Source organism: Aethina tumida, chromosome 1 (assembly GCF_024364675.1).
Source record: "Aethina tumida isolate Nest 87 chromosome 1, icAetTumi1.1, whole genome shotgun sequence".
NCBI classification, from domain to species: domain Eukaryota; kingdom Metazoa; phylum Arthropoda; class Insecta; order Coleoptera; family Nitidulidae; genus Aethina; species Aethina tumida.
This window is the reverse complement of record NC_065435.1, coordinates 55,966,042-55,980,952: the sequence shown is the minus strand read 5'-3', so window position 1 is coordinate 55,980,952 and position 14,911 is coordinate 55,966,042. Positions and strand designations below refer to the sequence as shown.

Sequence of the window (14,911 nt, the reverse complement as noted above, 5' to 3'; positions counted from 1 at the left end):
CACCGAAAATCATTGCTCACAACATATTTTTGATTACTTTTATATTAAATTGTTATATAAGCAAATTTAACTAGAAATTCAACTCTGGAGTTACTAATTAATAACTTTGAGTGCAATTTTACTAACAATGCAGACATAATTTGTAATTACATTTTAATGTGTATAAAGTTTTAGTTTGTAGCTACATTGAAAAAGGAACACTTAAAAATTAATAAATGGTGATTTATACTGCTATTTTTTAATATTAAATTATGTTTACTTCTATACATTAATAAATTTTGTACTTTTATACAATTAATTAATTATTTCGTATAATATATTTATTGAAATATACACAGGCAAATCTTTAGAGTTTCTCACTTTACAAATAAGTGACAGTGATACAATGCAGAACTTACACCATTGTGAATTCTTAACAATGAGACATTTTTAGTAAAATCCAGCAATTGGTAAAAAGCCCCCTTGGCATGCAAGACTGGCAGAAAAGAATTCCTTAACATGAAGTAGTATTGTTTCTCTTGAACCGACTATTGACATACATTGAAGTGTTTAATGTCTCGGTCGACGCAACAAGAATCACTTGTACAGCACTTCTCTGTTCGAGAACATCCAGAAAATCGCGATATCCATTCACCAAATAGAAACCGTCTTCACTCTCTTATTGTTCGATTCCCATCAACTCGAAACGGCGTAGGCAGTGGGATGAGGGGTAATGGTTATGGAACGGTTGAGATGAAAAAACATTTCTCGACCATTGCAATGGAGTAATTAAAATGGCTATGCGGCGGCTGAAAAATTAAACATCACAGCCTTTCGGACAATTTACACGGTAGCACGATAAAAATATACAAAGGGGGACTAATTAAGCCGGGGTTAATCAAGGGAGTGAGTGACTCGTGTGTCGTGCATGCTCCGACCCCGTAAACGTTCTGGCCATATGAAAATTTGTCTGATGGCAGAAAATTACCTGTCACGTACAGATAAAAGTCGGGCACTGGAGAAATATATTATTTTGTACCGGGGGGTTATTAGCTACTTTATTTAGTTACGTGCCAGTTAGGCCCCAAGATACGGCGCGTACTGTTATTTTCCGCCAGGAATCGCATTCGCCCGGGCAATTGTGATCTACGAGTGTAAAGTTAATGGCGTAACGTTATTTCACAGGTTTGAAGTCCTCCAATGTCTTTACGTAACGGGGGAATACAGTCTCCCTATATGAGACTATAAACTTGTGTACCAATTAATTATTCAAACCTACAATACAATAAGATTAATATCGTGATGAATAACACATAATTACAGTTTATGTATCCATTCAAATATATCAACATGACGTACTTTTTATGAAAACGCTTTATGAAATATTTGATTGAAAATTTTATTATTATTTCATTAATATTAAATTATAATATAGAATAGTATAATATAATATAATATATATAATATAGTTCAATGAAATCAAATTAAATTGGTTTGTTTAAATTTACAATTTGACACATTTGTGTGTGAAATTTATTTTTTAGTATTCATAAATAAATTTACGTACGTATTTACATTTTTTAGAAGAAGTTTTACAATAAATAGAACAAACTAAGAGTTACCTTTATATTAGTATACGCAACTAAGTTCCATCCACTTTTAGTTTTTCATTTACTCAATAATTCTGAGAGAAATATTATTAAAAATACAAAATTTGATTAGTTGTTAGTATTTTACTTATTTCTAAATATAATTTTCACATGAGAAATATATATTTTAAATATAATTATTGCAAATTTTAAGAGTTAATACTCTTAAAATTTTAACAGTATTTAACAAGTCAGCAATATTGCATACCATAGTGTAGAATAGTATATAATCTATATATAATATATATACTATATACTATATATTCTATATTACTATATATACTATATATAGTATATATACTATATATACTATATATACTATATACACTATATATACTATATATACTATATATACTATATATACTATATATACTATATATACTATATATACTATATATACTACATATACTATATATACTATATATACTATATATACTATATATATACTATTTACAGTATGAAAAGCGTTTAATCTGTCTGAATTTTGAAAGAGACATTATGCAACGTCCCCAGTTTGTCCCGTAGAGGAAGACCTTTACTGACTCTGTCGTGTATGATGTCTCTCTCAAAAATCAGAGGGATCAAACGCTTTTCGTACTGTGTAATATATATATATACTATACATATTATAGTAGAGTATTAATATCTAATAATATTTTTTAATTATAATCATTACAAATTTTATTATTATATTAATTTCTATAATTTTAACAGTATTTAAAAAGCCAATAATATAACATACTTTAGTATAAAATACTAGAATTTTTGGAAAACTAAAAATTTATTTATTTGTTTTATTAATCATAAACAAAATTGACATATTAATTGAACGTTTGTATCTTTTAATATCATATTTATTTCATAAAAACTTAATATTTTTATTTTTAATTTCAAACTTGAGTTTTGTTTAGTTTTCAATAGAATAAGGTATTACCACTATAAACACAAAATTTTAGTTGGTTCAATTTTTAAATCATTTCAAATATTTTTAAACATTCTTATTTAGCCTTCCAATAATATAATGTACCATAAAATAATATAGTATTCAATAGTAGTGTATACTATAAAATAGTGTAGTATAGTATAATTTATAGTATGATATAGTATAAATTAAATTTGTCAAGTAATTTATTTTTTAGTAAACATAAATTATAAATTCTAAATATGTTTATTTAACATTCCAATAATATAATATACTATAGTATAACATAGAATAGTATAGTAGTATAACATTATCATTAACATCATTCATTCATTTACATGATAAAAATTTCAATTTTAATTTCATGCATGATTTTTTGTTCCGATAACCGTTTTGGAAAACGTAACTATCTTCTCCATCATTTGTTTTCATATTTCCAGGGTTTAGTAAATAATTCTGAAATATTTTTCGTAAATATTATTGGAAACATAAAATTGTTGTTAAATTTTAAAACTATTTCAAATTATTTTAAAATATGTCATTTAAATGAGAAAATTATTTTTTAAAAATGATCATATCAAATTTTATTATTATAATAATTCTTAACATTTTGACAATATTACTTCAGTATTAGTACAATAGTAGATTTTCCATTGTTTAATTTTAATACTTCAGCTTTTACCATAATTATTTTGCGTGAGATATTTTAGGTAAATGTTACGGAAAATACAAAGTTTTAATTAGTAAAATTTTTAAAATAATCAAATTATTTATTATTATGATTTTCATGTGAAAAAGATATTTTTTAAATATAATTATTTCAAATTTTATTAATATATTAATTCTTGAAATACTAACAGTATTTAACAAGTTAATAATATAGTATACTTTAGTGTATGATATTTATATCATAAAAACATATTTTTTATTTTAATTATAATTTCAAGCCTGATTATTTTCCAAAAGAAGGAAGAATTATAATTTTAATTATTTCTAATTGTATAGTATAATATTGTATAGTATAGCGTAGTGTAGTATAGTTTAGTACAGGATAGTGTAGTGTAGTATGACTATTATAAATACAAAATTTTGGTTAGTTACATTTTTAATCTATTTCAGTCATTTCTAAATATATTTATGCAACCTTCCAATAATTAATGTAATAATATAGTATGGTATTGTAAAGTATACTGTAGTATATTATAGTATACTATAATAAAGTATAGTATATTCTATACTGTATTTTATTAGTGTATACATTAGAACATAACAGTAGAAAATAATAATAGAATTAATTTTAACATATATTTAAATTACATATACATATGTACTTACATATATATATATATATATATATATATATATATATATATATATATATATATATATATATATATATATATATATATATATACAATCAGCGTCAGATCTGCAGTTACACTTCGAATTCAGAATCGCTTGCGGTGCGTTGTTGGCCCCCCACCACATACACTGATTAAAAACAATTAATCTACCTTGCACTCTCGAAAGGTAAAGATACCTCGCAACAATAATACAGAGATATGTCTAAATTTAAAACTGCTATTAAATATAAAATTCTACTTATCACTTATAACTACTATTTTGTTTTTCATTTCTTGAGAATCTTGTATATGAGAATCTGCTCATAATTATTTGATAGAATTAAATTTTAGTTATAATTTTAATATGGATCATAATATTTATAATATGAATTTTTGGATGGTATTTAAACTTTTAAACAATAGTAGATATGAATTATTTATTAAATTAATTTATTTACAATAAATAAGATGTGTCTTGATCAACAAAAATAAATGATATAAAATAAAAAATATAAAAAATAGAACTAAACCAATAATGAAAAATCAACATTACTTATTTCAAAATATTTTCAAAACTTCTATGTGAAACTGTAGTTTTTTAATTCAAAATAGCTTGTCTTAATGGGACATCTTATTTAGTATATCCAACATCCAACTTCACTAAAATGTAAGATTCCTCCTTTTTAATATTATGCAATACCAATTATATGTTATAATTTTGTATTTATATATTATGTTTCATTTTAGTTGTTATTTATAGAATTATTTGATATTACTTATAGAATTATTATACAATATATTTTGTTCAAATAGACATTTAATACTAATATTTTGTTTTGTTAAATATATTCTTATTTATGAATTACTTTAATTATACATTTAACTTTTAATACGAATACGATATGGTAAAAACTTTCATATGATAGAGTATAATTCTTAATTACCAACATATTACATGATAATTGAGTAAAATACCTTTTAGAATAAATATATTAGAATTAGGACAACAATTATTATATGAATTAAACAATAAGTACTGTAATTATAAAAAAGTTATATTAATATTCGATTCAAAATACATAATGTGAACAAGAAATATTCTTAATTTGTCAAAAATTAATGATGCGAATCTGTTGCAATGTAATTTAGAAAATTAATATATTTTTAATTAACTGAATAAATGTTTTTAAGATTTTTTTTGTAGCACAATAACCCCTTTAGTCTTATTATTATGTTAAATTTTGAGCAATTCAGAAACAGATTCAAATTAATTTACTCACGTCATGCATTAAATTGCGAACTTCTCTGCTAATAATAAATGAATTTGCTGGTTGGTACCTAAGTTATTTTATAATCTGGACAGTCAAAGTGAGTTACAAAGTGCCTGAAAGGCATTCAGCCAGTTTCAAACGCAACTCTAACATTACTGCTTAATATCGGTTCTATAAATTGCGCAGGCTGTCATCACATGTATAATGCAAAAGAAGTCTTTCAGATTTTACAGTTAATTAATATCGAAATACATTTTGAATCCAGCGAACGTAATTATTTTTGATTTAGTTCATTTCCTTTGCGTATTATCGATCGTTTATTATTGAATTTAGCGTGGTGTGTTGTTCCAAATCAAAATAATACAACTTGAATATTCCAACAATTAATTAATTTCGATTTACGCACGGCAGCGAAACCGCGCAGCGCTCCGCATAAAGAGAAATTCATTTGTGTTTCCCCCGCGTCTAAATCCCCACACAATCATTACTGAATAAACGTGAACCATTATTATTACTGTCAGCGTTTGCCTGAAGGAATAAACCCAGTCTGCATTTGCTTTTCTCATTAACCAAACTTAGGAGTTATTCCTGCTAAGCGTTAATCCCACATACGAGCACTGGTAAGTCACACGTCGCACCGTGGCGTGAAATTAATCCGCATCCGCACGCAATTTCAATTACGTTCGTGCCGAATCGAACGGCCGGCGACGTCGGCGGCGGCGTTAACGGCAACGGTAACGCGACACATAAAGGGACCCGGCACATTCGACTTTATTTTCGAGCGGCGGGCATTTCACGCGAACATGAATACATTTTGTCGTGCACATTCAAACAACAAGCCGATAGGATATTCTATGGATGTTCGAAGTACGCGGCCGGATTTGCGTCGATATTTTTATGTCGTCATTTTCACACACACAAAAGAGCGACTGCGAAATTTTATCGGCCCACACGTGCGGCAAACTAATGAACCTGCGGGGGCCGAGCGTGCCGCCGCCGCCCCGCAAAAACTAAATATTTGAGTTTTTAAAATGCCACCCCCGATCCTTTTACGTGTTTTTACGTTGGCGACGCGGAAAAGTTTGCAACGAGCCGCACCGTCGGGTTTATCTGAACTTGTGATTAATTTTTATTATTCAACCATCTTCGGATTTATCGCGCGCGCGGGGTGGGTAGATGGGGGGTTGGGGGATCTTTTCGAACAGTCAATGGGCCAGAACAAACAAGTTTTATTTGTTTGCGTCCGAGGACGCTTTAATAGGTTTTCGATGGTGATTTTTATAAAAGTTTAAATTGGGGGTTTCGTAGGGAACGTCACGACGTCGGCGACTGGAAATGTGGTTAAGATGCAAGTTTGTGTATTTTTCGCCGTTATCGCATCGGGTTTTGCTTCGTGAGGAAATTGAAAATTGATGAAGGTGGTGATAATTTAGTGCAACGTTAATATATTATAGTGAAATATGCTGCTCGGACACAATATAAATTATGGAATAGGTGGACGGAAACTATAAATTCCATATTGTCCATATTAAACCGTACGTATATTAATAAACTGGTGCAAACGGCAATATTTAGTGTTCATTAAAATTAAACTCGATTATTAAATGTTCACTAATTAAAGCGATGAAAATGTAATTTTCAGAATATCAAAGTGTACATTTATTAAGACAATTATTAAAATTTGTAAATGTTACTCCCGAGTATAAATTTTCAGTTCTAAAATCATAAAATGTAAAATAATAAATATTAATTATCACTACATGGACTTTTATCTATTAAAATATAAAATCTAAGTACCTGAGCTTAAATTTAAAATGCACAATTATACAATAAAAATGCAACTCATCTAGAATACGACTTATCCAATGAACTCTTAAATAATTATGAATATACCGGGTGGAACATATGTTTAACTTTCCTAGGTGACCGCACGGAGCACATCTGCCATATTTTTTATAATAATCTTTTTATAGCATATTTTAAAAGAAAATACTTTAACGCGTTAAACATTGTAGAAGATGAGCTCCATAACCAGGCTCTTTTACATCAACTCTTGGAGACACTAATGTGACTACTCCAAAAAAATGTTTTGTAAATTGTATTCTACCTTCACTTTTATGAAGCATGGACTATCATTAAACTTCATCAAATAGTCAGCAACGGAATTAGGAATTCTCTCGAAAAATTTGACAATTAAAATTTTATGTTAAATATTCTTTTCGAATGTTAAGACCTTCAAGTTATCAAGTATACTCGAACCATATTTTAGCAGGGAAAAAGTTTCACTTAAATTACAAAAAAATATGAATTTACTTGGTGACTAAATGGTAGAGGTCGCCGGACATATTTCAGAAAATACTAATTGAATTAGTATAAAAGGAATATTACTAATTAAAGAGACAACAAATATTTTTAATTGTCTAAGATGGCCAATTATTAGAAAAATCATTTTTCTTTCTAATCTAACAATTAAAATTGCATTTAAGAAATTTACTCTATAATATCTTGAGCACATTTGACATTTTTTTATTATAATTGTCTTGCCGCATTTTTTAAAAGATAGAAAATTGAAACAAACAAAAGTTTATAGCTTCAATTTTGGATGAATATAAATCGATAAACTTTGTATCAAAGCTTTTTTAGATATCTTCAATATTTATGTCTCTTTTACATCAATTGTTAGAGACACTAATATGTTCACTCTAGAAAATTGATACATTTTTTGTTTCTTTTCAAAGTTTTCTTAAAGATTTATTTAAGAAAATAGACATTCATCAAATTCCATTACATTATTAAAAAGAGAATTAGAATTTCACTAAAAAAATTTGATTAGTGAATATTCTATTCGATTTATCAAGACATTCAGGTTATCAAGTGAACACGAACCCCGATGTGTCATGAAAGAAGTTCGACTTATCAAGACTTTGAGTTATCAAATAAACTGCAAAATAATTATAATTAACCAGTAGAGGTCGTCATCCGTATTTTGGAAATTACTAACCAAAAAGGTGTAGAAATATTACTATCATCTTGTTAAGTTTCTAAAATGGCTGCTAGGACGTCTAACACGTTATTTGATTTCATTGTTTAATTTAATATTAGTTATTATAATTTTCTTGCCGCAACTTTTCAAATAAAGTGGTGTAACACTTTAAACATTGAAAAATATTAAACCCTGTAACTTCAATTCGGCTGAACAGAAGTCGATAAACTTAGTATTAAAAGAAAGAGTTTTTTAGCTACCTTCTATATTTATTGCTTTTTTACATCAGCCGCCAGAGAAACTAATATAACCAATATATAAAATTGATAAATTGTGACTGTTATATTAATTTTTTTTGTTTCCCTTCAAAGTCCTTTCAAAGTATAAAAAATATATAAAGTATTCTAAATTATCACTTGAATGCAGTGCCTGAGAACAGGCAATCATCAAAATAAATCGAAAGGTTAACAACGGAATTGGGAATTCCCTCGAAAAATTCGACTTATTCAATTTAGTGCCAAATACTCTGTTCGAATTATCAAGTAAAAACTACACGTAATTCTCATTTTTGACGCTGCCATCGACCAATTCGATTCGAGTAGAATTGTAATTATTTTAAATAGACACATGTCGCCAGAATAACCGAAAGGAGGAAAATATAAATAATTGTAACTATATTTAAAATTGAAATTCTGTTTTTATATACATACTATTTTATATTAAATAAAAAATATTAAATAGAATTATATAAATGTATGTACCAATATTAAAAATTATAGGAAAATTATTCATAACAAATAACATTTCATAATATTTAATTTATTGAACACATTATATCAATTAATTTATAATTTTAATTTTATTAAGTAATTAATCATTGAATAAATTAATTTTATTGTTTAAATATATTATATATATATATATATATATATATATATATATATAGTTTTGACAATTTTTTATAATTACTTATAATGTATTAAAATAAATTAAATCAACACTTATAAACTTGAGTGACAAATTGTAAAAACTTTTTGGTCTCTTAAATTTATTTAAACAATTATTTTACTAATAAGTGTATAAAAAATATAACACCCATTATACCATGAAAAAAATTAACACAACAACAATAAAAATCCGCTCAAAATACATGTAAACATATCAAAATACAATGGGCGTAACTATAATCTTATCATGAACTTATTAAAATCTACTACATACCTACTTCTGGACCTCTCTATGCGTATATACGTTCAAAATGATAAAGCCACATACGATTTTTGTCAGTGGTCCAAGTCACGTGACAAATTGCCCAATTGATAACGACCTTGTCACGCTCGCCGTCGCCGCGTGCTGTCAGAACGACAGCGAACCGTGGCCCCGTGTATTCTCCAACCGGTCTCCCAGATGATACTGAGCACAGACTGAGCCTGCATCCTCCAACACTGGCGGCTTTCAGGATGGACGAGCCAATCCGATCCGGCTCGGCGGCCTTCGTACAGGAGATATCCTGACCCAATGTGCCGTTTCCCGCTCCTGACCGACTGTCTGCGTATCAAACTTTTGCCCAAAATGCACCCAGGTTGTGTTTGGTAAATGGACGAGTTGTGAATGCGAGTGGGCCGTGGCCGGCGGCGGATGGTCGGACCAGCGATACGGATCTCTTTGTGGGTTTTGCCATTGTCGGGGGTAATTGTCTGGATGGTGTCGGACTGACGGAGGGCTCGTTTACAGTTTTGGCGGATGCGCCAGTCAATTCCTTGACGGACAATGTATCACGTCTGGGATTCGGAATTCGATTCGAATGTGTGTTTGAATTTACTAACTATAAATAATCTTCTGTATACGTCAAAATTTGAAAATTATAGATATTCAAAATGAGCTCTGCTAAAAATATTCTTATTCTTGAGAAATATTTTTATAAAAGAAAAATTTCTCTTTCTAATAGTTATTAAATTATCTACAAGAATATCGAAAATTGTCTTCAAAATAATAAAAATAGTGAATAAACAGTTCAATATGTAAACCAACTTTATTTTAAAATAATTATTGTGATATAATCTACATTATGTTAGACAATTTACGTTATTTATGCTATTATTGCTATTTTTCTACAATTTTTGTGTGTTTAATTTGTATAACGTAGACAGTTCAGTTTCATTTTTCTTATATTTAAAGAATCCCTTCTGTTATTTCAAATATCGTGAATACAAAAACGTTCAAATTTTGATCATTTTTGAGGGCAAATTATTAGCTCAAATGATCCACACTGCCTGGAATTCCTAAAGAGTGTGTCTCTTCTGAAAAAGTCTTTTACAAGGTGGGAGAGTAACAAACGCTTGTCTCTTTGTGAAGACTCACACTTCTGCTTGTGTTTCCTTTCGTATTGTAATATCGTCGTCAAAGATTGAATTAATATAGAGAGCGACAGTTTAGTTATGGCCAACCATGACAGTCGCGTGCTTATCAGATGACACCGCGGAGAAAGTTGAAATCCATAAAATTTTTGTGGATGTGTCTGTACAGAACAGTTATGGCTTATGGTTTGGTATACCATTGTGTGTGGTAATAGATCCGCTTCAGAAAATTGTGGAACCCCATTTGCTTCTTCATTTTAGGACTCTTTAAAATCCAGTTTTTTTGGTTACTTTAAAGGCTTCTCAACATTTTGATTTAAATTTGTAGTCATAGCCAGTAAGAACTCTGGATTTATCACTATTTGAACATGTGTAGAGCATCATAGACAAGAGATACAGAAATTCAGTCTCCCTCCACACACTTTAATAGACCTTCAGTGTGGCATCTCATATCTCAGAACGAAGAATGTCCATCAAAAAAAGTCAGTGAGTGTATGGATCATTATGAACGTTTGCCATTATTAATTTCAAAAATCAATCAATCAGTCAATCAGTATATTCAATATTTTTGTCTTAATATTTAATTTATTCCAAAGTGTACATCAAAAATTAATTTATATATCACTGAATTTATAAAAAATATTAAATATTAAGAAATCTGATCCAGAATTAAACATCATATTTTTCTATTGAATTAATTCCATCTGACCAAAGAACCTATGCATTAAAATGTCAAAATTATCTCAGATTAAAAAATTGATGCACTTGGCCCATTTAATTTTACTCTTTTTCTTCTTTTGATAGAAAACAAATGTCAGGAAATACATTTTTTTATAAAATTAAGTTAATATTAAAGAATTGCCGGAATATTTATTTTAAATAGGTCACCTCTTATATAGTTTAAAATAATTAATCGATTATTACGCACATGGATTTACAATTCACCTCCTGTCATTTAATTGTTAAAATTATTAAATGACAGCATTTTATTTTATCCATGTCATACACTTTTTTTACAATTATATGTATTTGTTAGTTTTATAAAATATGAATACACGTTCGACCAGACGAAAACTATCCGATGAAAGCTGTGAATCCCCAATACCAACGAAGAAGCCAAAAATCACGTGTAACATTGATAATTTGCCTGAAGAAATTTTGTTGGTGATTTTTTCTCATTTACCAAAACGCGATCTGTACCTAAACGTGAAAGAAGTCTGCACCCAATGGGCCAGACTTAGCAACGACCAGTCATTATGGAAACGGATCTTTGCCGAGGACAACATACCATCACGTATGTTACAAGATTGGATAAGAATGACACCCGACCTAAGAGAATTATCTTTAAGGAACAGAAACGACATCAACACATTAACGCTCGTGATATCCAGGCACTGCAAAAATCTCGAACGTTTATGCATAAAAAGTTGTAGGGGTTCAAGTAAAACGGATATAATAAAAAGTCGAGGTCTGTGTAATACGGTGCGTCGCTGTAAAAAATTGTTGGAGTACAAATTCATTGATACTAGAATTAAATCGTGTAATTTTTTTAAGTTGCTGCCCATGGATAATCCAGAACTTCAGGTGTGGTATCAGGGTCCACTTAATCAGAGGCAGATTAACACCATCAACCAATTAAATGCAGTGAGTGCAAATCAATTTGCCTTTATTTATTAAAAATATAGTAGTATAAATATTATTTAGGCGTGTAGTTACTAGAAAATTTCTTAGTTTAATAAAATCTACATATCCTTATATCGTTTTCTTATTCAGCCAATTGCAACTAACTGTAAGTTAACATATCTGTTAAACCTACCACAAATTTATCCTGCAAAAATCTTAGGTTACCTTGAAGAATAATAAAATTCGTGATACAGCTCATGCATCGGCGCCAGTGGGATGAATACATTCTTCTGAGGGACAACCTACAGATTCAAGGAAAATATCACAAGTAAATGGATAGACATACAAATAAATGAAGAAATATAATGAATGCAATATAAAAAATAAAAACAATAAAGTACTCCAATATTTTTCAGGCTCAGACGTCAGAAGATGATGCACGCCATTATATAGGATCCTTAAATTGTCTTCCCTGTATTTATATATCTTTTATTCGTTAAAGATGTAATCAAAAATAAATAATAAAATTAATATATTATCTAAAATAATATTTATTTACACAATTTTATGATCTTACCACCAATAAATCCAACTGATTTATGTATATGCGAAATTGGAAGCTAGAAAACAAAATGGCTCGGATTTATTGCATATCCATTACTGCTGACTCTGGTAAAACATGTTAATGAGGTTCGAAAACAGTTCGGATACAGTCCTAGATATTTATAACGACCGCGAATCCGGCTTTGTTACTAAACGAACCAACAAATGATGTGAGGACCGTAAACTAATCACCAGAAAAACTAGGCACTCAATAAAGCGGATAAACTTTGTCGATTTCAATTTTTGAGGCAGAATGGTATTTAATTTTCAATCTATAAACCTTAAATTACCTACAAATGTAATTTTGCAAAATTGCACATTCGCCAAATATTAAAATAGTCTATTTGTTAGAAAGTAGGGGGAATCTTCAAAAGACATCTCCTAAGAGAATCGGATTTTTACCGACTAGAAACTAGGTAAAAGTACCAGCGCCCTGTCAACTGAGTTCAGGAGGACAAAATTAATCCGGAAGATTCGAAGAATCTTTCTGGAGAGGAGTTGGAATTCTGGTTGGATCCGTTAACTTCTCACCGCCCTTGGGTGTGGATTTGTACTGAGCTCCAGCACCATGACAACGTGAATCCATTCTGAAGAAAACAGTCGTGATGATTAACATAGAGTAGTGGCCATAAATATACCAACTTATTAAAGTATATATTGAAAATGGGAGCTGTACTACTTGAATTGGATACCAGTACCTATAATATTTATTTATTTATTTATTTATTTCGTCTACTATGCAACTGATCAATCTAATTATATACTAAAATTACGAACTTTATTTTTCAATGTACAGAGAAAAGTTATAATTCAGCGTTACAAAAACCGAGGGAAAACAGAAGAGATAGCAAAAAAAGCAAATAAGTCAATTCTTCAATTGTCAGGCTTATTTAAAAATTTTAGAACTTTCGAAATGACAACTATGGAAAAATTTTTGTTCAAAAAAATTGAAACAAAATCGATAATTGGATAAACCAAATGTAATAAAATAATCCAATCTCATCGTCAACTGAAATTAAGGCCAACCTAGAATAAATGGAACTTGCTAAAATTAGTTCAAGGATTATGAGGACATGGTAAGTGGTTGGAGGTTAGTTCAACCAAAAAAGCGCTTCTACTGAAAATGTGAAAATCCAAATTTGACTTGCTTAGGATCACCTCGACTACGCCACTGAACCATGAGTGGTTTTTAGTGACGAGTCGAAATTTAATTTATACAAAAATAATGATTCTGCATATGTTAAATATCTTTCAAGGACAAAACAACACAAAAAGTTTATTATACGCACAGTGAAATGGTGGAAATTCAATTATGCTGTGGGAATGCTTAAATTTTTATCTGGTGTAGTTCTCTTTACTTTTATCGACTTAGTACAGAAATATATTAAACAAAAGTTTAATTTCATATATTAAAGAAATTTTGCTCTCAATAAATACGTTGCAACATGAAAATGAACCCAAATAAATTATAAATTGTGAAGAGATGGTTTTGTCTTGTTCGTCTTCTCCAAAAAAAGTGGGAACACCTTTATAACCAAATTCAACACCAAAATTTACAGATTCAAAATTAGTTGCTATATTTATGTCCAACTCAGTTAAAAAAAAAATATATCTAACATTTTATAAAATAAGATTATAGTGGTTTTATAATAGTGTATAAAAGAACAATAATAAAATAATATTATTTTAATAGTTTACATTAAAAATTTATGGTTATATTTAACATTTTATAAAGTTGCTATAATAATAACCACTACTGTATGTTTTTATTCATCACTTTATTATTTATTTATTAATATATAAATAATAAATAATATAATATAATAATATAAATGTTAAGAATTTAATGGCAATTCTAAAAATATGCACTTTCAAATTATACACTGCGACGCAAAATTATGGAATACTTTAAAAATTATCAAAAACGAAGTACGTATATTACTTTTCTTATATTATTTATTTTTTTTAATAAGATGCACTATTAAGGAAATTCTATGAATATTTATTGAAAAAGAAATAAATATTAGAGAAATAATTAAATATAACAAAATTTTAACATTTTCAAGTTCATTTACACCAGTATGGAGTGTTTCCACCACTTGCGTTAATGACCTTTTGACAACGTCGCCTTATACTTTACATAATATTTTCCTTCAATGGATTTAAAGTGTTTGGTGGTAG

The 14,911-nt window shown here is 28.7% G+C and overlaps 2 protein-coding genes across 6 annotated transcripts in view; one reads left to right on the top strand and one right to left on the bottom strand.

The window, feature by feature from the left end:
• The window catches only part of LOC109601597 (uncharacterized), a 113,483-nt gene extending 103,990 nt beyond the window's left edge, over positions 1 to 9,493 (bottom strand). The window contains exon 1 of the mRNA XM_049968348.1: positions 9,369 to 9,493. The gene's annotated coding sequence lies outside the window, so the exon portion shown is untranslated. The remainder of the gene's footprint in view (positions 1 to 9,368) is intronic.
• A 2,000-nt stretch (positions 9,494 to 11,493) lies between these two features.
• Positions 11,494 to 12,634, top strand: LOC126266472 (F-box/LRR-repeat protein 12-like). 5 transcript variants are annotated; one of them, XR_007548826.1, is made up of 5 exons: positions 11,494 to 11,996; positions 12,059 to 12,148; positions 12,209 to 12,293; positions 12,348 to 12,455; positions 12,544 to 12,634. XR_007548826.1 is itself a non-coding variant. In XM_049970504.1 (4 exons), the coding sequence occupies exons 1-4, from the start codon at positions 11,552 to 11,554 to the stop codon at positions 12,578 to 12,580; spliced, it is 636 nt and encodes a 211-aa protein (XP_049826461.1). In that variant the 5' UTR covers positions 11,494 to 11,551; the 3' UTR covers positions 12,581 to 12,634. The 5 variants fall into 5 exon arrangements, 4 of the variants coding, with proteins under 4 accessions (XP_049826461.1, XP_049826464.1, XP_049826463.1 ...); XM_049970504.1 differs by lacking the exon at positions 12,209 to 12,293 and having other exon boundaries at positions 11,494 to 11,986; positions 12,382 to 12,455; XM_049970507.1 differs by lacking the exons at positions 12,348 to 12,455; positions 12,544 to 12,634 and having other exon boundaries at positions 11,494 to 11,986; positions 12,209 to 12,259.
• Positions 12,635 to 14,911: the final 2,277 nt, after the last annotated feature.

Coding starts and splice junctions, on each gene's coding strand:
- LOC126266472 (XM_049970504.1), top strand. CDS start 11,552: ATGAATACACGTTCGACCAGACGAAAACTATCCGATGAAAGCTGTGAA. Junction 11,987..12,058: donor GTCGAGGTCTGTGTAATACG/GTGCGTCGCTGT, acceptor AATTTTTTTAAG/TTGCTGCCCATGGATAATCC. Junction 12,149..12,381: donor CCATCAACCAATTAAATGCA/GTGAGTGCAAAT, acceptor TTCGTGATACAG/CTCATGCATCGGCGCCAGTG.